Source organism: Tympanuchus pallidicinctus, unplaced genomic scaffold (assembly GCF_026119805.1).
Source record: "Tympanuchus pallidicinctus isolate F22 unplaced genomic scaffold, pur_lepc_1.0 scaffold2, whole genome shotgun sequence".
In the NCBI taxonomy this organism is placed as follows: Eukaryota; Metazoa; Chordata; class Aves; order Galliformes; family Phasianidae; genus Tympanuchus; species Tympanuchus pallidicinctus.
Window position 1 is genome coordinate 3,011,429 of NW_026294721.1, and position 25,523 is coordinate 3,036,951.

The following is a 25,523-nucleotide window of genomic DNA, read 5'->3' on the forward strand; positions in this document are numbered from 1 at the left end:
GCCATACCAACTATAGGTATTTTCTTGATGTCTCCTTAGCAGGAAGTGTTGCTTTCAGTTTCCTAAGAATTTTAGTTTTATGTTCTTCAGATATCTTTGGAGTTGTTTTAAAACAAGTATGCTTTTATAAATTGCCTCACAGAATCACAGAATGGCCAGGGTTGGAACGGACGGACCTCAAGGATCCTGAATCTCCCACCCCCCTGCCACATGCAGGGCCACCAACCTCCTTCAAGTATAAGTAAAATCCAGACACCTGGAGTAAATGTGCAAGTACTTTTTTCTTGCGAAGGAACTTTATAACCAAAGGTCTTTTTTTTCTTTTTTACATATGCATTTTTATTAGAATGTAGACTCTACCTTTAAAATCCAAATTTTCTAGATATTAGGATAAAAATTAGTTTTTTGGAAGCTGCAGAAGGCAGTTGAAAAATGCTGCAGCAGTAGGGGTGTTTATTGCCATACACTGTCACTGCATGAGTAGTGTTTTACATGACTCTCACAGCCACTCTAAACCATCTTTGCATTTGAATTGAATGCAGTAATAGGTCTGGATATATTTATTACTGTTTGCTTAATGTTTTGGTGGAGCTGAATGACCCATTTGATTGGCAGTGTTTAAAAAGGTGTTCGGATGGGAGTATGTTTTTTAATGCTCTGGTAGACGAATAATTTTTTGGTCACAAAAAAAATAAGAAATCTTGTTTCTACTGATGTTTACTTCAGACTTTCCAATGTACCCTGTTACATACTGATACAGGAATTATAAGAGCTGTGATAGGGCGAATGTTCTCAAGGACAATTGCTTCAATAAGCACCTTATGCTTGTAAGGAGAAGTGAGTAAGTTGGGCTGAGTTGCAGTTTGCCAGCAATGGTCCAACAGGACATGGTTATGGGAGGTTGTAGGATTTGATGATCTTAAGAGTCCGTTCCAGCCCAAACCATTCTATTACTCTATGATGGATGACTACTATGTTTCAGACTGCCAAGCTGGAGCTGGGGCTGTGAGCTTGTTGGTAGACAAGCTGAGAATTGAAACAACCTAGGCAAGTTGCAGATGATGATCCGAAAATATAGAATGTAATTCATGAGAGGTAATTAAAAAGCTTTACACTTGGCCAGAGGTAATTAGCTGCATAAATACAGATTAGTGACCTGCCATACTTAAGGAGATGAGGAATGACAGTGGATCATAGCTAAGCACAAGCAAAGAGTGTCAAGATTAACTTAACAGGCATTCACTAAATTCAGTTATAGAACAGAACTTCAGCTTCCTGAAAAACAACCCTTTAGTGCTTCTCAGTGCTAAATAAAGTGAAGTATGATGTCCAGTTTAAGTACCACACTTGAGGGAAGACTTGAACAGCCACAGGCTGTCTAGATAAGAGCAAGAACTGTGATCAGAAGTCTAGAAAGTGGGACCTTCTGTGAAAGATAGGATAAATTGGAGCTGTTATTCTAAGGAAAGAAGACAGATGTGGGGTGTAACAGTTTTAAAATACATTAAGAAGGAATGGGACAATTTCTTCTTCATGCCTGTAGTGGATAGGATAAGAAATAATGGCCTTAAATTGCAAAGGGAGAGATTCCTGCTAGATAATAGAAAAAGCTCTTTAGTACTAAAAGTAGCAAAGCACTGAAATAGACTTCCCAAGGAAGTCATGCAACCCACCACTATTCAAAGACTTTGGAATAATTAGAAAAAGGTTCTCCTGTACCCTTGTCAGGAATAGCAGAGATAAAACTGATTCTGTTCTGTGATGAGATGGCTTGGAAACTCTTTTTGAGGACCTTCCCATGCATGTATGGCAGGATGATCTTTTTTCCTTTTTTTTTTTTTCCTGAACTACTTCTGTGTTAAGTCTTTGCATTGTTGACCATCAGTGAGTAATGTCATCTGTCACGTAAAGCACTGTTCACAGCATCTTTCATCTCTTCTGAGCAATGGCAACTTTGTGCACATCCCTCTTTTTCCCTTCACTGTGCACATCTTAATATTTCCACTACTGAAGTTTATATATCATTGAGCCATTAAAGGTAGCAAGTATCCTTAGTGCTTCTTTGTGGTCAACTTTAGTTTTGCTTAATTTCATTAACACTGTATTTTAGTTATGCATACTGTATCATTTATTTCTGTATGACTTTATTCATGTATCAAGCACAGTAATTGTTTTTTAATTCTCTGGCATCTTTCCTCTTTTGTTCTATGTATATCCTTCACTATATTTGAAGTCTGAAGGGTTACATTTAAAAATCTGTCACAGGTCAAGGGGGGAATTAAGAAAACAAATAGAGCTCTCTGATGGCCAGAAGTTGTTTCACATGTAAGAGCTTGGGTTGGGAAACTTAGCTGTTACGCTTTAATTACTTCCCTTATTTAATTATATTATTCTGAGTTTGTGAGTTGTGACTACAATCTGAGCCATTTCCTGGGGGGAAAAAAAAAAGGATTCGAATGAACTCAAGGCATAGTATTAATATATTTGTCTTACAGAAAGCAGGAAAGGTCACAATGCTGTTTTGATCTTTCTCTCACTTTAATTCTCATGACATTTTCCTTGAATATTTCCAGATTCTACTGTTCTAAGTCAATTGTAACATTTCTATTAAGTGTTGGGATTGAGATCAAGGGCTAGGTCAAGAGTAAACAGCCACAAGCTTTGTCCTATCTCAGAGACTGATAATCAGAATTAATGAGCAATCAGGTTTCTCTAAATATTGTCAGAGTCTATGGTATTTTGCCTCTCTGTGAAAATTTTCTGTTATCTCTTGGAACTGGTACTCCAATCTCTCTATTAAAGACAAACAGGGAATGTGTTTGTGTTATGTGTGCGTGTGTAAAAGTAGGTTTTCATTTCTATTATTGTAACTAAGTGCAAAGTTTCAGGTCAGCACTGAGGCATCTTTTTCTGCTAGCAACTTACTTCGCTAGTCTAGAAGAGCTCCATATTCTTTGTAAGGAAGTTCTGGCTTCCTCCCAGAGTGTGCTCAAATTTGAGGCTAATAAGCGACCTCACGCCTTGTTCAAAAGTGGGGCATTTATCAGACAGATAAATCAGCAGACTTTCTTCCTTTGGTAACAGGATTTTAAATGGGGGCTTTATCTCTGAGTGCAAGCTGTGCCCCCAAGTCATAGCAAGGTGAAGTTGTGATTCATTGCAAGCTGCTCAGGCATTAGCACCATATGCCTAATGAATAATGGCATCTATTTGGGCTTCAGCATCTTCTAGAGTCTGCTGCTGTGGATCAGAGCTCTGCTGTGCCATGTGCTGTACAAACTCAAAACACAGTGACCATTCATATTTCCAAGAGCTTTTTGCTCACTTTTGTCTTTGCTGCTTTCCTGTTTTGTTACTTCATTTTACATCTATCTTTAAAAGCTCCCTATGCTGAATTTAAGAAAGCTGTTCAGGAATGGATTGTCTGAAACAAAAGGCAAGACCGCTACAGAGGCTATGATCATGTGTGTCTGTTTTCAAATACATTGTAATGAAGGGAAATGCATCCTTCAAAGCACATCCATACTTAAATAGCAAATACTTTGTCTTCAGAAGGCTGGTAGGTGTGAAATCTTGCCCAGCACTTTTCTTGTGCCAATAAACATTAAGAAAGGAAAAAAACAAAAACAAACAAACAAACAAACAAAAAAACCTCACTAATTTTCATTTCATAACCGATTGTATTAAAGAGGTCGTAGCAATTACATACTAGCTGCTTGAATTTATATTCCAGCCAAAAATATTAAACAAATCCAGAATGGATTTCTATGGTAATTTGTTAAGGTTTTCTAACTCAATATCCTTTCTGTGAGTTCAATTTTACTTAGGAACTAAAAGTGGTTATTTAAGCCTCTTGAACACCTTGCTTCCACTTGCAGCGGCCTATGTGTTTAGATTTGGTTATTTAGATTTAGGCTTAGAAGTTGGTTGTCGGTGCCAGATACTGGAAATATGCAAATCTGAGTGCAAATTCTCTTTGTAAAAGAGAATGTGTCATTTGCAGGCATATTCTGCCTCACTTGGAGGCAAAGTTTGTTGTTTGCCACTTGTTTTCATGTTGTGTTATCCATTTCCATTGATACTTCACTTAATTTTTTCATTGATCTACTTTATAGGGTCATAGAATGGCTTAGGTTGGAAGGGTCCCCAAGGATCAAGTTCCAACTCCCCTGCCACAGGCAGGGCCACCAACATCTACATCTGGCACTTGCCCAGGTTGCCCAGGGTCCCATCCAACCTGGTTATTAAACACCTCAGTAGGATGCAGCATCCACTGCCTCTCAGGGCAGCTGTTCCAGCACCTCACCACCCTCTCTGTAAAGTACTCCCCTCCAGCATCCAATCTAAACCTTCCCTCTTTAAGCTTAAAACCATTCCCTCTTGTCCTATCACTGTCAATATTATTTAAAATATGTATATATATGAATGCACAAAACTGTGAATACCCAAACAGCCCCCCAACTTTTAGAAGAGGATAAATATACCAGTGGCTATTACAGTAGTCAAGTAGCTTCTAGCTCTTCTGACAATCTGTATTTACAGAGACAATTCATCCAATGCTGGAGAATCTCTGGATGTTAACTTTGATTGGTTTTGTTACTTTAAAAATGAAACCTTTCTTGCTGATTATTTTCTTATTAATCTGTTTCCTCATGCTTAGTATTCACAGTCATGGATGAAAATCTTGCGAATTGTTAAAAGCAACAATGAACCTTGAATATGCAGTGGAATACTGGATAGGAGAATGACACTGAGAAAATGTAAATTTTCCTAATTGTTCTTAAGTGGCACATTGATCTATTTATCTTTCTGAAAACAAATGTTTCCTGTTACCCAGCGTTTATAATCCCTTTCTTAATTTCAAGTAAATACTTCGAAGAAAGACCTTTGTTTTCTTTCGACTCCTTCTTTTTAATTTTTGATATTTTCAAGATGTTTGTCATGTTTTATAGTGTTTCTTGTTAACTCACAACCAGACGGTTTAATCAAAGCTGTCTTACTCTTTCACAAATTAATATTTTTAATAACTTTGGTTATTTCTGAGTAGTCACTCTGCTGAAGACCTGTGTGTCCATCTGCTGGGAAGAGTGCAGTGAGATTCTTTTTTTTACCTTGAAGAGGTAGAACAGCTCTCCATCATAAATCTATCTATCTATCTATCTATCTATCTATCTATCTATCTATCTATATACACTCATACAAATGTACTTATTTCTGGATGTTGTTTTCCTACTTCAGAAACAATATAACCGCCCAGCTGAAAAAAACATTCTGAAGGATATGTATCAGTTTGTACTGAAGTGTACTTCTACTTTAAAGCATGTGAATTGCAAGGAATTCCTAATTTGAGGCTTTTTAGAGAGCTGATAGTTTTATTTGATTGAAATAATTGCACTGAGCAGTTTCCTGTTCCTTGAGAATGGTGATTTGACATAAGGTAAAACTCAGGGTTTAAATGAAATGTTCTCTATATAGTCTAACCTAATTAAATCTACTCTTGCAAAGGAATATAGAGGACCAGCTCGGTATTGTGTAGAGTTGAGCAAACTTTTCAGAAGGGTACGCCAAAGTATGCATTCAGTATTTTTCCTTCCAGTTCAGATGGTTAAAAATAAAGTGTTAGGCATGTGCTTCTATGTATCATACTCCCACATCTACTTCTAAAACCTCTTTCCACCTTTCTGACAGTTTGTCAACAGAGTGAATCATGTTTGTTTGGCCTAGAATTTCTTGGAAAACCTGTTCGCATAGCAAAGGGATTTTAATAGTAGATGTTTAGAGTAAGGCATTGTACCAAATGTGTTGAATTTGAAAGGCTGATGCCAAATCTTTGATACGGTTCTCAGGAAATACCTTCTGGTTAGAGCTCCATCATGAAAATTATATGGGGAAGGGGTCTGTAGAAGTTAAAGAACTTGAGGCCAAATGTAGTAATGATTAAGTGAACTAAAAGAATAAAACCAGCTTGTAGTCAAACACTGCTTTGACTTTTAAATGTACCATTATAATTGATACATATAATCTAAATTTGTTGACTTGTACTATATGTAAGAAAATTCATTTGTTCCTCCTACTGTTTTACTTTAAATTTTAAGCTGATTGAGGAAAATTGCCTTGAAGGTATCAAAGATATACAAATGGGGTGGAAAAAATGCAAGATCATCATTTTAGATAGCTACAGACTAAGCAGAATCTAAGCTTTGAAATAATACAATTGATCTTTGCATAATAGCCCTTATTTATGCTGAGTAACATTATATGATGCTGTATATTATGCTATTCATAGTCAGACAAGACACTGAAGTGAAATATGCTTGACAAATTCACAGTAATTGGCCATAGAGAGTTTGTACTAGCTTAACAGTTTCTGAATAAAACCACTTATTTAAGTGAGTAAAGTTAGAGTGTGGATATGATCTGTTGGTACAGCTGGATCTGCAGGCACAAGTCGCAGGCCGCCCAAAACAGCCCTAATGCAGAGCACAAATCAGCTGTGCTTCTGGAAGAGGACGTTCAGCCATCAACAATGGTTCAGGCAGAAAGTCTAGTACAGATCTGGCCTCAGGTAAAGTTAAACAACAATCCAAAAGAAGTAATTTGGTTTAAACTAGGCTTTTTTTAATCTCTTTTACGCATTCTCCCAAGAACCTCTGGTGACGGCTCCCAGTCTACATCTTTTAGCAATAAAAAAAACTTATTGGTTTCACTTAAAGGCTCATAGTTCTGTTATGCTTGTGGATAATTCCTGTAAGTAAAAATTAGTTCAGTTTATGTTCTTACATATATCTTAGTGAAATTGATGGTCATATTGGTTATATTTTATTGGGATTTTATAGCATAATCGCTTTTTATTAGCTCCTTCCAGAATGTACCTTGGTAAACCTTTTTAAGGGGGTATTTTCTGTTACAGTGCACTGCTGTGTGCTTCACACAAAGATAGAAGGGCAAATAAGTTTTGGTCCTTCCCTGATAAAATTAATGTACTTATGGCTAAAATGAGCAATTATTTAGATGAAATTTGGGAGATTATTTATTTAAATGGAAATAAAATCAAATAATATGATAAAGATGAATTTATTATTTTGTTTCATTGTATCTAAGGAAATGTAGCCAACAATGTCCAACCCAAGTACAAATAAACTTAAATAAACTCATAAACAAATAATTTGTTTATTTTTACTAACTGTTGATCTTTTGTTCTACTTTTACTATAGTGCTTACACAATTATTCCCTTCGTGCATACTAATCCTAATATTTGTTATCCATTTCTTTGATGTTATACTGCAGACAGTGTTTTTTTGTAAGCTGCTATGCATTCCTTGTGGTAAATGGCTCAAATTTTCCCTATTATCCATTCAAGTGTATTTATTTGCAATTATTTGATATTTTACAGGTCAAACCTTGTTTATTTTTTTCTTTTCTTAGACAGAGGTTTATGAATTTAGACTGACTCATATACGTTGCTCTGATGTAGGAACTAACCTGCATCCTTGAAGACTATGTTGGGTTGCTTTCAATACCTCCTGCAGTATTTAGGAAGGAGTATGATTCTTTACTTGAGAAGTTACTTAGCTGTAGATGAAAGTTATGCTATGGAACAGTTATGTTCTATTCTGGAACAGTCATGTTAGACAGACTTTTTGGCATTTTGGAAAGGCTTTTCATTTCATAATTAAAGAAAACACAGTTTAGAAATGCTTGTTAGGAAGGTGACTGGAGAAAATCTACTCTTTTATTTTTAGCAGTAATATTCTACTGAGATAATTGGTGTAAAAATGTAATAATGGAATTGTACATTGTTCAGGATGACATCTTTGTTAAATAGCCTATTGTTAAAAATACAGCCTAAAGTCTACATACTTGAATATTAAATAATACATTTGTTCTTTAATAAAAAGCTTATTTTGTGTGCCTTTATAGGCTGTGCCAGAATGAGTTGAAAACTGACTTAATGTCACTTTTTGTGTTTCAGACATAACACCTTTTCTTTGGCACCTGCTGTTCTGTTCTTCCAATTGCCACTTACTGCTGGCAATATATATTTATATCTCTTCTTGTACATTTCTAAGGCTTTTATTGGCTGCCATTGCCAGTTAGGGTTATTTTTCCACAAATTTGTAGTTTTGTACTTTCTTTCTCCATATGGTTGAGTTTAAACCAAAGCCATTGTTATTGTGCTACTCTTCAGAAAGTCAGTGCCGACAGTATTAATGGTAAGAGAGAGTGGATTAGGAAGAAATATTCCACTTGTAGCAGGAGGCGCAAAGAATTCCATCTCTTTATCAGCAGGGAAAATGGAGCACAAGCCAACTGTAAGGTAGGCAGACAAATGCCTAGCACTGGGGTGATTAGCCAGGTTCAGGTACCATATGCAGCAGGATAATTAGTTGTATTACTCATGATGCTTTTGTTGAAACAAAGAAAAAAAATGTTGATTTCTACCCAACTAGATCTGTGTGTGGAATGTGTGGGACATAAGAAGCTGTTGGTTCTGTGTGGGATGATGTTATTGCTCTATGTTCTTCTGATTTAAAAAAAAAAAAATAAATAAAAATCAAGAACAGCAGAAGTGATACAGAAATGGTTTATCTTCCTAGCAAATCCTGGGAGAAAACCAAGGAGATGATGTTAGAATCACAGAATCATGGAATGGCCAGGCTTGGAAGGGACCTTAAGGATCATGAATCTCCCATCCCCTGCCACAGGCAGGGCCATCAACCTCCACGTTTAATACCAGACCAGGATGCTCAGGGCCCCATTCAATCTGGCCTTGAACACCTCCAAGGATAGGGCATCCGCAATCTCTCTGGGTAGCCTGAAAAGACTTGTTGGAAAGGACTTGCTTCTAGGTTGACTAAAACCTGATTCTGTAGATGTTCTCTTTCCATTTCTCAAATTCTATCTCTAAATAGGCAATTTGAATTAGCAGTCTGAACTGGTATAGTAGGTCTCTAAAAGATAAAATTATAAAATTAGATGTTTGTGTGCCAACACAGAACAGTACCTTTTAACACAGTGAATACAGTCTCCCAGACCATAATGGCAGCCAACAGCCCTAATGGGTGAGATTGCTGATCTGTAATAGAAGATAGGCAGATACATACACATACATATATGTATATAATATCAGACATACCTTCTACATACAGAAGTTAATTGGATGTGGTGCTCAGGGACATAATTTAGTAGAGGGCTGTTAGGATAGTATGATTACATTGCAGATGGACTTGATAATCTCTTTAAGGTCTTTTGCAACGTGAGCAATTCTGTGATTCTATGAATCTTATTTTAATTGGATGGTATTAACTGGAAAGCTCAATTTAAAAAAAAAAAAAAAAGAGAAGTAATATTTAAGCTTCCAACAAGTTCCTTTGTGTTTCTCAGACTGCTTGTTTCTAATTACACAATTACCTGCAGTTTTGTAAGACTGATTTCTTTCTTAGAATGTTATGTAAAAAGCACACAAAAGAGAAAAATCAGCTGCTTTGTCAAGAGAAGGGATCTTGACTGTAGATGAAATACAGAGTCTTTTTTAGTATGATTTGGCAATCGTGAGTACTCAAGATGTGGCTATACTAAAGTAAGTCTAGTCAAGATGGGCAGGGAGCTGGAGTGCAAAACACAAAGGCTGAGATCTGACTTCCTTCATCATGAAGGAGATTGAGAAGAACTTAATGCCCTCTACAGTTGCCTGATGAGAGATTGCAGAGAAGGTGGAACCATGAGCTTTAGTGGAGCCAAAGGCTATAATATTATAGGGAGGACATATAACAGAAAAGGAAGCAATGGGCAGAAGTTGCCAAGATATCTAACTGATGTCTGGTTGATATCCAGAAATAATTTTACGCAATGCAGGTGGTCAAACATTACAAATTTTGGGCCAAGGAGGTGGTGTAGTCTGAGTACTTGGACTCACTCTAGTCCAGGTCTGGTGCAACCTTAATGTTACATTTAAACTAGCCTTTGATGCGAAGCTGGGTGAGAGTGCTGCAAAAGTTCCTTCCAGCTGAATATGGTAATATGTATAACTTCTTGATTTCTTAATTTTACACCAGTGAAAGAAATTTTATCTGGCTGGGAAATATGCAGAATAAGGAGCCTGAAAACTTACTGAACGTTCTCTGATGGATTTTTTTGACCAAAAATTTATCTTTGCTATATATTTACAATCTCTGAAGGTGTTTTCGTTTCTATTCATTATGTAAGCTTGACTACAATTGAATGATGGAGGTGTGGCTAACAGTACTGCTGTGATTGTATTGAAGTTATTTCAGGACTGAAACAATTGGCAAGCTAAAATGGAAAGTCAGAACAGTTATTTCTCTTTGCATGGATACTTCTATTTGGAGACTGTCATCACTGGTAAATGAGTGGCTGAATGTGAAATGCACCAGCCCTGAAGAATCTTCATCAAAAATCGTATTTTGTTCAAACTCAGTAATTCAAGTCTTCCTTTCCATATGTGAGACACCCAAATCTCTGCATATAGGTGAATCAGTGGTTAAAAAATAGATGATAATGTTGTGGGAAGAAAACAAAAAGGTGTAATAGTGTAGTCTGTTCTCTTTTAGATCACTGAATCATTTTGTGAAGTTATGGTTTACTTAAGTAAAGTTGTTTTGGAAAAGAACTGAAATAACATGGTAATAACAGCTGTTTTTACCTGTCCAGACTTTACCTTAAAGAAGTTTGCACAGTCTTCTTGGAAAAATGATTTTTTTTTTTTTCATTTAAAATGCCAATTAAGAAAATTGTTTTCTTCATTTTCCTCAGTTGTTCATTATTTAAAAATGAAAACAAAAAACTTAAGGAATTTTCACTGGATGAATAAATTAATTTCATTATTCTTCATACTATTGGAAACAGAACTCCCAGAAAATAGAATCATGTCTATTTCCAGGAGATTTTGATTCTTATCATTTCTATAAGTAGAACGGAGGATTGGTTGCTTCTGTTTTCTGCTGTTCTTTCTGGGAAAGGTTTTCATTAAGGAAAGATATATTGCTTGTTACAGAGAAACTAGAGTACTAACTCACTGCATGTTTCTAAAATATTTGTCTTCCTTCACTTACATTACTTTATATTAACTGAAACTCAAACTCCTGGGAACCCATTTCTTTCTTACTTTAGTGATGCATGAGATCATTTTGAATATTGTTTAGGATTGCTCAGAAACAATATACTTAGCTTAGGAGAGGTAATCTTCAAGGTCTTATCGATAACTGTCTTTGCTATGAGGGTTGTGAGGTGCTGGAACAGGCTGCCCAGAGAGGTTGTGGATGCCCCCTCCCTGGGGGTGTTCAAGCTGAGGTTGGACGGACTGTGGGCAGCCTGGTCTAGTATTAGGTATGGAGGTTGGTGGCTTTGCCTGTGGCAGGGGGGTTGGAGATTCAAGATCCTTGAGGTCCCTTCCAACCCTTTTGGCCATTCTGTGATTCTGTAATAACTACTGCAGAGATGCTTTGGAAGTCATCTCCACGTCCAGTGTCCTTCCCCGTGCCTCCTTCTAGGAAGGCCAACTTCCTTCACCTTCCTATGATAAATAGAAAAGTAGTACTACTTGTCTTTATAGTTGCTTACTGTGTTGGTTCAGAATCCTATTAAACATTAAATCCTTTGAAATGGTGTTTTTCTAGTAATTTCCTTAGTCGTTGGAAAACCAAAAAAATTGAAACTGTTATTCGAAGTGTGATGTCCATTAAGGAAATAAACTTTTTTTTTTTTCCTCAATACAAGTGAAACCGTATTTATTAGTGAAAGCCACAGAGACTTACAAAAGTAATTGCCATCTTGTTTTTTTTCTCCTAATACTATTTTTTTTTTTTTTCCTGCTTTGCAGGAAAGTTCTTTTAAGAACTAAATCATAAATAATGGTATCTTAAAGGCACTAACAGATTTTTATAGCAAAAAGATGTGTCTAAGAAATCACAGTATCACAGCAGTTGGAAGGGACCTCTGGAGATAACTCGCCTTCCTTCTCCTGCTAATAATGCAGGCTTTCTAGAGTAGGTTACACAGGAATGTGTACAGGTGAGTTTGAATATCTCCAGAGAAGGAGACACCAGAATATCTCTGAGCAGACTGTGCCAGTGCTCTGTACCTTCAAAGTAAAAGTTTTCCCTGTGTTCATATAACTTTCCTGTTACAGTCTGGAGTGGTACAGGCTTTCCTCTAGCCCTCTGGTACCTCTCCTATTCTCCATCACCTTTCAAAGACTATGATAGAGAGTAGTTTGCCAGTCTTTTCTGCCAGCTCTCTCAGCTCCTGTGGATGCATGCCATCGAGGCCCATAGGTCTGTGTGCATTGAGTTTGCCTAGATGGTCACTGACCAGATTCTCATTGACCAAGGGGAAGTCTTCCTTTCCCCAGACTCTGTCTATTATTTCCAGGGTCTGGGTGTCTCCAGGGGCAGTCTTAGCAGTAAAGACTGAAGCAAAAAAGGTTTTCAGTAACACTGTTTTTTCAGTGTCCTCCGTTACTAGAGCACCCACATCATTCGGCAGCTGGCCCACATTTTCCCTAGTTATCCTTTTGATTTTGAAATACTCAAAGCCTCTCTTGTTGTCCTTGACTTCCCTCAGCAGATTTAATTCCAAGTGGGCCTTAGCCTTCCTTTTGTAGCATCCCTGCATGCCCTGATGTTTCTATATTCATCCCAAGTAGCCGGATGTCTTTTCCACATTCAGTTAACTTTCTTCTTCCATTTATGATTTTTTGTGAGCTCCTTGCACATCAGTGCAGGTCTCCTGCCACCTTTGCCTGATTTCTTACTCTTAGAGATGTGCCTATCTTGAACTTGGAAGAAGTGGTGCTAGAATGTCAACCAACTCTTGGGCCTCCTAGCCTTCCAGTGCCTCTAACTCATGGGATGCCTCTAAGTAGAAGTCAAAGCTGGCTCTCCTGAAGTTCAGGATAACAATTCTATTATCGCCCTGTTTCTTCCATGTGAGACCCTGAACTCCACTGTCTCATTGCTGTGCATCCAAGGCTGCCCCTAACCTTCACATTCCCAAGCAGTCCATCCTTCTTTGCAAGAACAAAGTCCAGCAACACACCTCTCCTTCTTGCTTCTCCATTACCTGTGTCAGAAAGTTATATTTCACACATACTTCAGGAACATCCTGGATCGTGTGTGCCTGGGAGTGTTTCTTTTCCAGCACACGTTCAATATTGCTAACATTAGTTTGTAAATGTGTGCTATTAAGTGGTAAGGATCGTTCATAGCACAAAAGTAAACTAAAAGCAGGGATTTCACAAGTTGCTTATTCTTCTGTTTACTGTAGTGTGGTGTGCCCTCATGTGGTTAAATGAAATACTTTCCTTCGGTGAGTCTATCATCATTTAAATGCATTCTTTATTCTGCTAAAAAACAGAGGAAAAGAGATCTATGCCTAAAGAGAGGTAGTTTGACACTATGTAGGTTTCTACATATTAAATACTTCTCTTTTTCTGTAGAAAATGATTTGGTGCTTGAAGGTGAAAAAAAAATTGCTAACATTTGGTTCTGATTCAACAACAGATGCATGCATTCGTCTGTTTTGTTTTTTGAGACTTTGATGCTCTACTACCCAGTACTTAGGATAAGGTGGTTTCATTTCTCATTGGCTAATACTGATTACTTCAAATATGGAACTTGTTTGCTGATTTTTCTCTTGCCTAATATGTAATCATAGAATCATAGAATGACTTAGGTATGAAGGGACCTTGCAGATTGTCTAGTTTCAACACCATGCCATGGGCAGAGTGATCAACCACCAGGTCATGCTGCTCAGGTTCCTGTTAACCTGGCCTTGAGCACCTCCAGGGATGAGGCATCCACAAGTTCTGTGGGCAGTCGTGTCTCAGTGCCTCATCACTCTAATTTCTTCCACATGCCCTCTCTTTTATCATAGAATGGTTTGGGTTGGAAGGGACCTTTAAGATCATGTAGTTCCAATGCTATAGGTTTTTATAGTGCTCCCTTCACCATGTTGCTCACAGCCCCATCCCGGCTGGCCTTGAATACTTCCAAGGAGGGGGGCATCCACAAACTCACTGGGCAGCCTGTTCCAGTGTCTCACCACTCTCACTGTAAAGACTTTCTTCCTGATACCTAGTCTGTATCTACTTTCTTTCAGTTGAAAACAATTTCCCTTGTCCTGTCACTACATGCCCTTATAAAAAGTGGGCCTTTAGCCTGTTTCTCAGTTCCTTTCAAGAACTAGAAGGCTGTGATGAGATTTCCCCGGAGCCTTCTCTTCTCCATGCTAAAAAAGCTCAGCTTCCTCAAGCTTTATTTGTAATAGTGGTGCTTCAGCCCTCTGATCATCTTCGTGGCACTCCATGTCTTTATTGCAGTGGCAGCTCCAGGCCTGGATCCAGTACTGTGGATGGGGCTTCACTAGGGCAGAGTAGAGAGGGACAATCTTCTCCCTATGCTGTTGGCCAACCTTCTTTTGATGTCCCCAAGGTACCGTTAGCCTTCTGGGCTGCAAGTACATGCTGCTGGCTCACACTAAGTTTTTCATGTGTCACAGCCCCCAAGTCCTTATCCAGAGGGCTACTCTCAAGTTCTTCTCCCAGTCTGTATACATATCTCGGATACTTCGCACTTGGCTTCATTGAGCCTCATTAGGTTTAAATGGGCTTACTTTTCAAGCTTGTCCCGATCTCTTTGGATGGCATCCCTGTGACAGTGCTCCTCTAAGCGAGGTAAGTAGTCTTTGCAAAACGCATGATGTTGTGGGGAGGGGATGAAGTCACAAATCATTGAGCTGGAGAGGTGATGACTGTGAGCATGTGTGACTCCAGCTATCACAGGAGTTATAGGAAAGTTTTTGATGAGGTTTTGGGGTGTGCTGCCAGGAGTACTGCTTTCTTTTTTATGGAGTGACTGCTTAAGGCAAAAAAAAGCGTCCAGAGAACAGTTGCTGAAAATTTTTTATTTCAGCTTCCTTACCTGTATGTAACAAACTTGAAATGATACAAACAGATTACTTGATGTAATGTGAAAACCCAAAAAGTACATGATATAAGCATCACTTTTTAAGTATGTCCATGTCAATCAAATACCTTGGATGGTTTATAATAAGTTAGTATGGGGCATCTGAGCAGTTTATTATAATTGAAGACTTTCTTAGGTGCTTAGCGGTTTGTGGAAATGAGTAGATGATCTAATATGTGGTTATAGCTCACATATATCAAGTAGTCTGTGAGATATGACAGATTTTAGTTAAAAATAAAATAATGGGAATCCGCATATTTCGTACTGTCTTTGGCAGTTGCATTTGACTGGGAACAAGACCTTTCTGAGAGTGATTTTTCTGTGATTAAACAAAGCACAGTGGGTTAGAAATGCAAAGAATCGTCTTAACGCTTGACTTTTGTCAATTTTGTTTGTACTGAAGTTGTTGAACGGATATTTTAGGAGGTAAATGAAGCCAATAATTTTGTTGAAGACTGTTATCTCACGTTGATAGTAACCCAGAAGTAATTACATATTACTTAATTAAGCATTTCTAGCTTGGCACAATCTAAAATTACCAAAACTTCTAGCAAGATAGGAGAAACCTCTGTGTAGGAAGAGGGTTTTTTCATCCTTAAGAAAGGTTCTACATTCATAGCAACACGTATATATATATATAGACAGTGCCCTGTAATCAGTGTCACCATCTGACCTGTTGCATTTGTGAGATGGTCGTGGTCTCAGTGAAGTTACCAGTTGACATGTCCACATCGTGGAGCAGCAGTGCTATAAATGACACAAATTGGCACTCCTCTTGTCAGATTTTCTGTAGTGGCAGGATCAGCAAACTGAATTGAACAGCAGTTTTTGTGTCTCTAGGGATTTTTTTGAGGTAACAGTCAGGGCAACTTGGTTTGGAGGTTTGTGGGAGGAAAATGAGATGTTTTTGTTGTTGCTTCTTTTTGTTAATAGAACAAGCAATGGGCAATTCCACAGAGAATTAAGAACTTTAAAATGCTTACTGAAGAACTTTGTAAGTGCCTTATACAATATTCATTCACATGAGCTAAGATATAAGTCTCTTCCACTGGTGTGAATGCTGATAAGAAGAATATAAACGAACAGTAACAGAGTTGCTATCTCTGAATTACATCCTAAAGGTACATCCTTTATACAGAATAGAAATATGCAAATTTGTCCAAGAATTTGTGTAAGGCAGTGGAAAAGTGAATCAGAGCATCTATCTGTTCTCAGGCTAGGCTGGGTGAAAATACACTGGCTTTGATCAGCATGCCGTGAGTTATCTATGTACTTGGCATCTGAAAGGTAGGTATGTCACTGGCGTTTTTTTGTAATATCCTCACTAATAATTTATACGTTATAGTCTGCTTATATATTAGTTCTTCTAAACAGCAGATGTTTGCAAATGCTGAAGGGAACTGGAAGGAGTACAAAAAGGCTGAGTTGGTGTGGAGAATTACATTGCTTGATGAAAATTCAAATATCTGTTTTTTAACAGAAGAAGAATTGTAGTTTTATGAATTAGGTAGACATCTGGTGCTAATTGTGCAGAGATAATTACAAGAGTTAATTATGGAAGTTGTTAGAAAAAAAGTTATGATTTATAGACTAAGGGCAGTGGCAAATTACTTTAATTTGATAGAGAACTTTGAAAATATTATTAAAAAAAGAAGCTATATTAAAGACTGAGTCATGTTTCAGAATGTGTCTTCAAAATTATATTGGTGTAGAAAGGAAAAAAGCAAATTTTTAAGTGACACAGGATATTAAGCATAGCTAGGGAGAAAAAAAACCTCAAGTTAGCAGCTCCTCTGTTTTGTATGTAAATGAAGAGGATGTAATTTGTTTAAAGCATTTTATACTGCATTTTGCTCAGTAATATCTCATGGTTGGAATAGGATTACCTAATGAGATACTGCTGAGAGCCATATCATAAAGCAACTTTGCAGTATGCAGGGTTTGGGATATATAAAGCCAGCAGTCCCCCATGGCTTTACTCCAATTCTGGATGGTCAACGTGAAGGTCATGAGCAGTGTTCAGATTAGTTCATTCTTTGATTTTGATCTTCCCACAGTTCTTTAGCCCGTGGCAACACTTCAGCCCATTGCGTTAGTCCCTTTCTCTCATGGAGTATTTTGGAAAGTCTTTGTTTCTTCCTCCTGTCAAAGAAAACAAATTTTGATTAAACAAACCAAAAAGACCCAAAACCCAACATGCCAAGACAATTTTGAAAATTAAATTATTGCTTTTCCAGACAGTAGTGATTTTTCTCCAGGATGAAACCAACTTCTTTCAGAAAAAGGAGGATTTTTAAAAGCAGTGCTCAGGGGGGATGCTGATGCCACTAATACTGCCAGCGAAATAATAAGGCTGCCTTCCACTTGAGTGCATCTTAGTTCCAGTAGCAAAAGTGTCCCTATGCTAAAATGTCAGGGCTTTATTTTTTCAGGTCATTGGGTATTTCCAGAAACTTGATGATATATGAGTATATGAGAAGAGAGGAATATCTTGTAGCTGTCCATATTCAATGAAATGCCTCTGGGAAGAGCAAGTAATGTTTACTGAAAACAGGAGGGGCAGTGGCGAATAGCAGGATTTCTTACAGACCATTAGAAGTCTTACAGAGAGACCCTGATGTTAATTGCACCTGTTGCAACCAAACCATTTATGTGAATTGTTTTAGAATAATTCAGCTGGAAGGGAACCTGGAAGAGCATCTAATCCGAATGACTGTCCTGAATCGTTTGCATAATGTACATTTGCATAGCCATCTTACATTTGCCTTCTTTATAAAAAACAAGCAAACATAAATGTTGTCCACTCTCTGGAAAACCCCACTCTATCTGATGGGTGTATTCAATATTTAAAATTCAATGCTTAAAAATAATAAGGTTGTGGCAAGAAGGTGGGTGATCAGTGACAATCCAGGATGGCTAGTAGCACACTGAAAAAGTGCAGGTCAATATTTTCCCCAAAAGGGTCAATATATGCATATTGTGGAACATAGTTACAGAAAATTTTAGTGAATTTTTTAGTGAAAATATTAGTGCTTTGAGTGAGGCATTGGCACAGGTTGCTTAGAGAGGTGGTGGATGCTCCATCACTGAAGACATTCAAGGTCAGGCTGGATAGGCTGTGAGCACTTGATGGAGCTGCAGGTGTCCCTGTTTATTGCAGGGGAGTTGGACAGGATAACCCTTAAGGGTCAGCTCCGACTTAAAAGATGTTATGATTCTATGATTGTGTGAAAATTTTGATTAACTAATCCAGTTCAATCCGATACTAGAGAAAGGTGTTGCAACTCTTCAGCTTTCTGGCCCTTTCATTTCAGAAATCTGTAGGGAAGACAGTTTAACTCGCACAGTCAGGAATGTTTTTCCTTGAGGTGGAGCTGCTGATTGGGGATTAATGTGATGAGTACATGATCTGGTTCCATCCCCTTTCACTGCTGATGTCCCTGCCCACAGGTGACCTCAGCAGTAGGGAAATCCATGTTAATACAATTTTCTTCTTTTATCAAAGACATCCTCACCTTTCTTTTGTGTTGCTGGAACTGTATAAGGAAGACTTAATTGAGGATGGGACTGAACTATTAATTAGTAAAGTTCTGTTTTTCCAGCAGAGATCTATGCTACTGTGTGAAACTTCTTCAATAAAATAAGAACGAGGTTCCCTAGTGTGATCACAAAGCCAGGTTCATTATAGGATTTCCAAATGAGCTTATGGGAATTATCAAATGATATATTGAATAATTGTACTGAATTTTTGTGAGATCTGTATTAATTACTGAAAGAAACTGAAGTCAACATTCTTTCTTTTGTACCAGTAAGGGTAGGATAAGTTATTTAAAGTAAACCAGTTAGCTTTAAAGCCTTGCCAAGGGAACTGAACTATGGACTTTTTTTTATTCCTTTTTTTTTTTTTTTTTCCATGAATGCATTTAACATGAACACAGTTAAAATCTTCTGGAAGATGCTTCTGAAAAAAAAAAAAAATAAATCAGTGTTAATGGGATAAAAAGGTTGTTTCTTTTATTTTCCTTTTTATTCTAAACATATGATAAAGGCTGATATGTGGCTTTGTTAGAAGAGGAAAGGAAATGATTTTCTTTTTACTGATACAAGTCTTCCCCCCCCCCAGTATTTCTGAATTTTCTGAATGGTACTTCTAATTTGAGCAGGAGCTACTTTCTTAGCTTTTCAAACTGGTAATTCCAATTAAGTAGCTAAAAGATATCCCAGTTTGGTGAAACAGCAATATTTTTGTGAGTGGTTATGTAAAGGCTGAACCATAGAATATCCCGAGTCTGAAGGGATCCATAAGGATCATCAAGTGCGGCTCCTGGCTCCAAACATGGATGTCCATCACGGTATGATTGAGAGCATTGTCCAAACACTTCTTGAACTCTGGCAAGCTTGGTGCTATGACCACTTCCCCGGGGAACCTACTCCAGTGGCCCCTCACCCTGTCAGCGAAGAACCACTTCCTGATATCCAACCTGACTTCCCCTGATGCAGCTTTATGCTATTCCTTCATGTTCTATTGCTGGTCACCAGAGAGGGTGATGGTCCTGCCTCATTTGGAACTAAGGGAGCCCCAGCACTGTGGTCTCCTGACATCAGGGAGGGTCCAGGATTTTTCTTGCCATTGTTTTTCTTTTTTCTTTTTTTTTTTTTTTGTTAGGCCATTTAATGAAAAGTTATATTTTTGGGGAACTTGAATAATTTATTTTTCCTTATCAGGGAATCCATTCCTAATATGTATTAAAAAATCAAATAAAAATAAATACAGAGGAGCATGAGGCATACTGATGATAACATTCTTTATGTAGCAGTCCCATAAGTTCGTGGCAATTCTCTCTGAGTTGATGCACAAAGAAGATGACCTTCACTGAATGAGGTTCTCAGTTTTTTATTCATAGCAATAGTAGTTACAGTAGAGAGTTCTGGCTCATGACACAAGACTAGGAAATTTCATCGTGTCCTTTGGAAAGTATTTACATTTTGGAAATAATGTATATGCTCTGTGTCTGCTGTTAATATTTTCTTTACGTGTCCCTTCTGTACTCTGAGACTTTCTTATACGCTCAGAAATTGTTCTGGGAATAAGGTTTATGGCAGATGGAGATTTTAGATGTTTTGCTCTGCTCAGAACTTCTCATCTACTTCTAATATGCCCATTACTTTTTGAAACTGTACGTTAGGAGTAGTCCACCGTGTTGTGGGCATCACTGTTTGTATTTCTCTGCTTGCTGCAATTGTTACATTCTGAATGTGGACTTTTTTTTTCAAAGACGCATATTTGCATCTATAGATCATTATTTGTGGTAGAGATTTCAATTCATGCTTTCATTAAAAAAAGCTGAAAGATGCATATGTTAAAGCAAATCAGGCCATAATGCACATTTTCTTTTTTCTTTCTTTAAGGAAACCAGCCCCTCGTGCTTTCTTTTAGTGCAGTAAATGAGTTTGTCTCCAAAATGAACTATTGTCTTGATCAAATTAGTTTGGGACCCTCATTCAGCAGTGTAATTAGTTTTTTCTATTAAGGTCATTTAAGTGGATGTGATATTGAATAATTTCCCAAGCAAATTGGAACATCTGGAATTGAGAAGTGAAATTAAACTGGAGAAGGGAGACTTGATGACCAAGTTGCAGAACGGAGTGACTGTGCTAGGACTGAAATTAATGCATTCTCTCTCCTCATACACAAATGGCGTTAGAGCATACAAAGTCAAGATTTTCCATTCTGTAGATTATAGTGCTTTGCAAATACATTCTTAGCCATTTTAAAAAGTGGATTTTTACAGTTCTTGTCCTGCATTTAGCTGTTTGAAATTGTGTCTTGTGGCACGATAAAGTTTGTGTGAGTTAAATCAGGGTATTTATTTTTCTAAGTACTTTTCTGTCTAATTTATTTGAAGTTGCTTGGAGAGAGTTGTGCTTTGAGGGCTATATGTAAAATGCCTTGTTACTTCTACTGAGAACTTTGTTTTACTGCTAAATACAACATATAGAAACATTTTATAAAGAGTACATACATACGTAAAAATGCGTATTTTATATATACTGTCAAACTGTTTTTGATATTATGATGGTAAAAATTTCTTTTTAGGATTTATTTCACTTAATTTAGCAATCATAACTATTTGCTCGTTCTCAGTCTGGTTTTCTATGTTTCCTTCCTACTCGAGTGGTATGTATTTCTCAGAAAAAAATTGATGTTATTCTATGGTAGGTATGGTCCTTGTTCTTATAGTGCACTGCAGCAGTTCAGTAATTCTAGTTGATTTTACAATACATGTGTATCTCTTTTGTGGGTAAAGTTAGGTGGAAAGAATCTCATTTTATAGTTGAGTTATTCATGGAAAGATCAGACTTGCAGATGGCACAATCCTATAACATTTATTATGGTTATTTTTAATGGAAAGTTGTATTTTTAAGTAGCAAAAGAGACATGCAACTCGACTGCTCCTTCTGTATTCAGGGGACTTCCGCATTTCATCTAGCTACAACTTATTTGTTTTAGTGCTATTTGAAGCTTTTTTTTTTTTCCTCCCCTTTTAATTGTTGACCTTTGTATGTATCTAAGAGAGAGAGACCTATAATGTAGTCTGATTTGACTTCATTTATGACTTTATTGATCAGCATTTTCTTTATTTCAGATCTTTTCTTTATTGTCTGAACTGCTCTGGCAGTCTACCTCTAATTGGTTCAAGAAGTTAAAATAATTAAGATCAAGTTCGAGCATTATTTTCTTCCTCTTCAGGTCTCCGATGAGAAGTTCAGTAGATACATAATCAATTTCATTGCCTGTTGCATCTGAAAGGTTTTCTTAGTCATCTGCATGATGTACTGGAGAAATCCATTCACAGTGGAATAAACCAAAGGATAGCAGAGATTTAACTTGCTGTGGCCAGGAAGTTTTTCCTTGTACGTGTGTGTTTATGGTGCTTTCATGCTCTGGCAACCTTTTCTGTTCCTTTTTTTTTTTTTTTTTTTTACTTCTTCAGATGCCCTGTATTCAGACTAATTGAAAAAAAACCTAATAGAGAGACTGTGATAAAAGTCTCTTTGGTCACAACTGTACCACATTGTAAATGTCATGCTTCTCATAATAGGAAAGGGAAGGGATGGCAGCAAGTTTTTATACTGCTTTCAGGATCTTTTTTTTTTTTTTTTCATATTTTCTGATATTTTCTGTCTATTGCAAAGATTTTCTGATTTTCTGACAGTACATTTTTTGGGTTAGCATATAGGTAAGGCACTTATGTAGACTGCGTTGGTTTTCATCCAGGCAAAGGTGAAATGGATCACAGAACATCATGGATCCATTGGTGCCTTTCCATCCATTTAACACCAAATGATATCTGGGGCAGTATTTGGGTCCTGTTATCCAACTCTAAGGATTCTATGATTCTATCACTGGAGTGATGTCAGATTTTTTGGTCCATTGAAAAGCTATAACATATTATGAAGAACTTATTATGAAGCTATGTGATTCATTGCATTATTAAGTTGTGTGTTTCAGGTTTCTAGTCTGTTCCTGCACAGTTGAACAAGGAATTCTTTTAGGAAACTTTAGGAGAAATTATGAAAGCAGTGTGCATTTCTTTTTAAATATTATAAGTATGATCATTCTACTATTCACTGTTGTTTACATTTGTTTCTTGTAAACATATTGAAGCAACATTGCACTGAATAGTTAATGTCTGGAGAACAGCTACAGTGCTTTTGTCACTGCTCGAATATAAGCAGTGACACTTATATCTAGAAGCAATTTCTTTTTGAGCAGTTACTGACCTTTGTTACATTTTCATCTTATGGCTTTGTCATTTTTTTAAATGAAGACCAGTGACAAAAATTATTTCTCTAGTTCACTGACTGTTCATTTGCTTGGACCAGAATAAATTAAGCTAAAAGTAAAAACTTTTTTTGGGGGGGGCATGTGCTGCCATCCTTCAGATGATACAAAACTTTAAATTGTATTTATTCAGTACACATGACCATTACATCACCTTACCACTAGAGAAAGTGGAAACAACGAATTAGACAACAATGTATGTTGCTGTTAGAACTGAAGAATTGATGAAACTTACAGAAACTTTTTATTTTTTTCCTTTCCCAAAGGTAACGACGCTTGTTAACACAAGCAACAAGGGACCATCTGGAAAAAAGAAAGGGCGCTCCAAGAAGGCCCATGTGTTGGCTGCCTCTGTAGAGCAGGCTACTCAAAACTTTTTAGAAAAAGGAGATCAAATTGCTAAAGAGAGCCAGGATCTGAAGGAGGAACTGGTTGCTGCTGTAGAGGATGTACGCAAGCAAGGTGTGTGGAACAAACTAATTAATTGTTTAACTGCTATGGTTGAATCTTTTCAAAACAAATGTATCTCTGATAATGTTTGAAAACTACTATGTCTTCAACTATACTGTATTTATAACAGAATATACAGATATTAAAATAACCGTACCTTCATTACTGGCCATGGTGTAAAAAATGTATTTAAGTGAAATATGTATTGAGTTTCCTTTTAGCTGTCCTATCATCTAGATTTAGTATTATGGTCCATACAACTTCGAAAAATCTAACAGTTTTTCTAACAACCAAGTATAGCAAACAAGAATTTTGTATTTTCAAGAATACACTTGAGATTTATATAAATATTATCATATTCTGAAAATACACAAATATAAAATATTATTTTTTTTGTCTTGATATTGGTGATAATAAGATAAATATTAACATTACTTTTCAATCTGCATAAATAAAACTGCAAGTTCCAAGATACGCACCTTTACAGAAAAAGTTTTGTTGGGCATCAGTCAGTCGTGAGATATCATGAAGTAATGCCTCCTTTTTATTCTGTTGGCCCATGATGTCAGGGGAGGATGTTGGTAGTATGGCAGTAGAGATTGAATCGTCCCACCAATATTCTGTTACGTTTTGTTGCTGTGTGACAGATGGCAGCAGAAGGGCTCTCTGACAGACTGGTGCCTGACATGGAAATGAATAAGAAACAAAGGTGTGTAATGACTCTCTCTGTGCAGAAAATATTGAAGTTCAGTCACTGGCATTCATTGATGCTTCCTGAACATTTAAGGAGACCAAACAGTGGATGTGAGCACAATGTGAGACAATAGGAGATATTACTTTCAGAGTGACCCTCATAACACTTTCTTTCCTGTCAGAACTAACCAGTTTTAGGAGATTTAATTTTGAAATTTAGTTTGAGTTTATAAGAAAACTGTTTTTCATGCAAGGCGTTGAAATTTCAGAACTACCGTATTCATGGTGCATTGGTTTTCATCTGATAATTTTCCTTCAAATGGTAAAACCATATGTCAGATGCTTTCAGACTTAAATGTGCAGAGAGGAAAAATATGTTTTCAATCTATGCCCGTAGGAAAAATATTCCATTTTTGATATTGATTATAATTATCTTTATTACCATAGAATTAAATACTTCTCAGTATTTTCCATTTTAAATCCTAAAATCTAAAAATAACATCTGCCAGTATCATAATTCTTAGGTTTTAGAAAAAGACTGGCAGATTTCCAGCTGAGATTTCAAAGAGTCTAAAGGACTTTGGTATAAAGTGCTCACTGATGTTTAGTGAGGCCCCCAGTACTTGTTATTTTTTATTTATTTTTTTCAATACTTAAAAACTGAACTCCGGTGATCATATGAATGGACAGGGTTAAATCTTGTATATGAAAACCTTGATCTGAGTTTATCTGAGTCTATAAATATCTAAGTTGTGGGGGGCAGAATGGCGAGGCCAGACTGTTTTCAGTGGTGAGTGGAGACAGGACAAGGGGAAACAGCCGGAAACTGCAGCATAGGAAGTTCTGCACAAATGTGCGCAAGAACTTCTTTACAGTGAGGTGACGGAGCACTGGAACAGGCTGCCCAGGGAGGTGGTGGAGTCTCCTTCTCTGGAGATGTTCAAGACCTGCCTGGATGCCTACCTGTGCGACCTGCTGTAGGGAACCTGCTTTGGCAGGGAGTTGGACTCGATGATCTCTGGAGGTCCCTTCCAACCTCTACAATTCTGTGATTCTGTGATTATTCCAATCTTTTCTATCCTGAGGCTTCTTGTTTCTATCCTCTATATCTTTTTTGTTTGTTTGTTTTCACTGTTTTCCTGTTTCTGCATGCAGTTGTTTGGTTTTTTTTTACTATTCAATTGCCAATGCATCATAATAAGTGCAGTATTTGCTGTGTTCTCTTAATGTACTGCATTATGTCGGTGTTCTCCATTTGCTTATTCTTTCTGTTTTCTTGTAGAATTTTGATGCCAAGGCTTGGTTGTGCTGATCTGCAGTTTCCTTTTTCAGTATCTTTCAGTTTCCTGTTGCTGACTTTTTTTTACTGTGTGCTATGCTATAGTCTAAAAGAGAATTTTCAGTTTTCCATCTGAATTTGTAGCTGTCTCCCTTTGGGGTTGTGATGCTGACTCAATTTTGCTCCTCTCTCAAGGAGTCTTACGCTGTCTTAGAATCATTAACCTATTCTGTTGCACGCTTTCTGATCCAGGCTTATACACCACGTTCA

General features: G+C 37.1%; 1 protein-coding gene across 4 annotated transcripts in view; it reads left to right on the plus strand.

The window, feature by feature from the left end:
- The window catches only part of CTNNA2 (catenin alpha 2), a 453,719-nt gene that overhangs the window by 79,672 nt on the left and 348,524 nt on the right, over positions 1–25,523 (plus strand). For all 4 annotated transcript variants that reach the window (XM_052682457.1, XM_052682450.1, XM_052682451.1 and 1 more), the window contains exon 3: positions 23,098–23,293. In XM_052682457.1, coding sequence (XP_052538417.1) covers positions 23,098–23,293 — 196 coding nt within the window. The remainder of the gene's footprint in view (positions 1–23,097; positions 23,294–25,523) is intronic.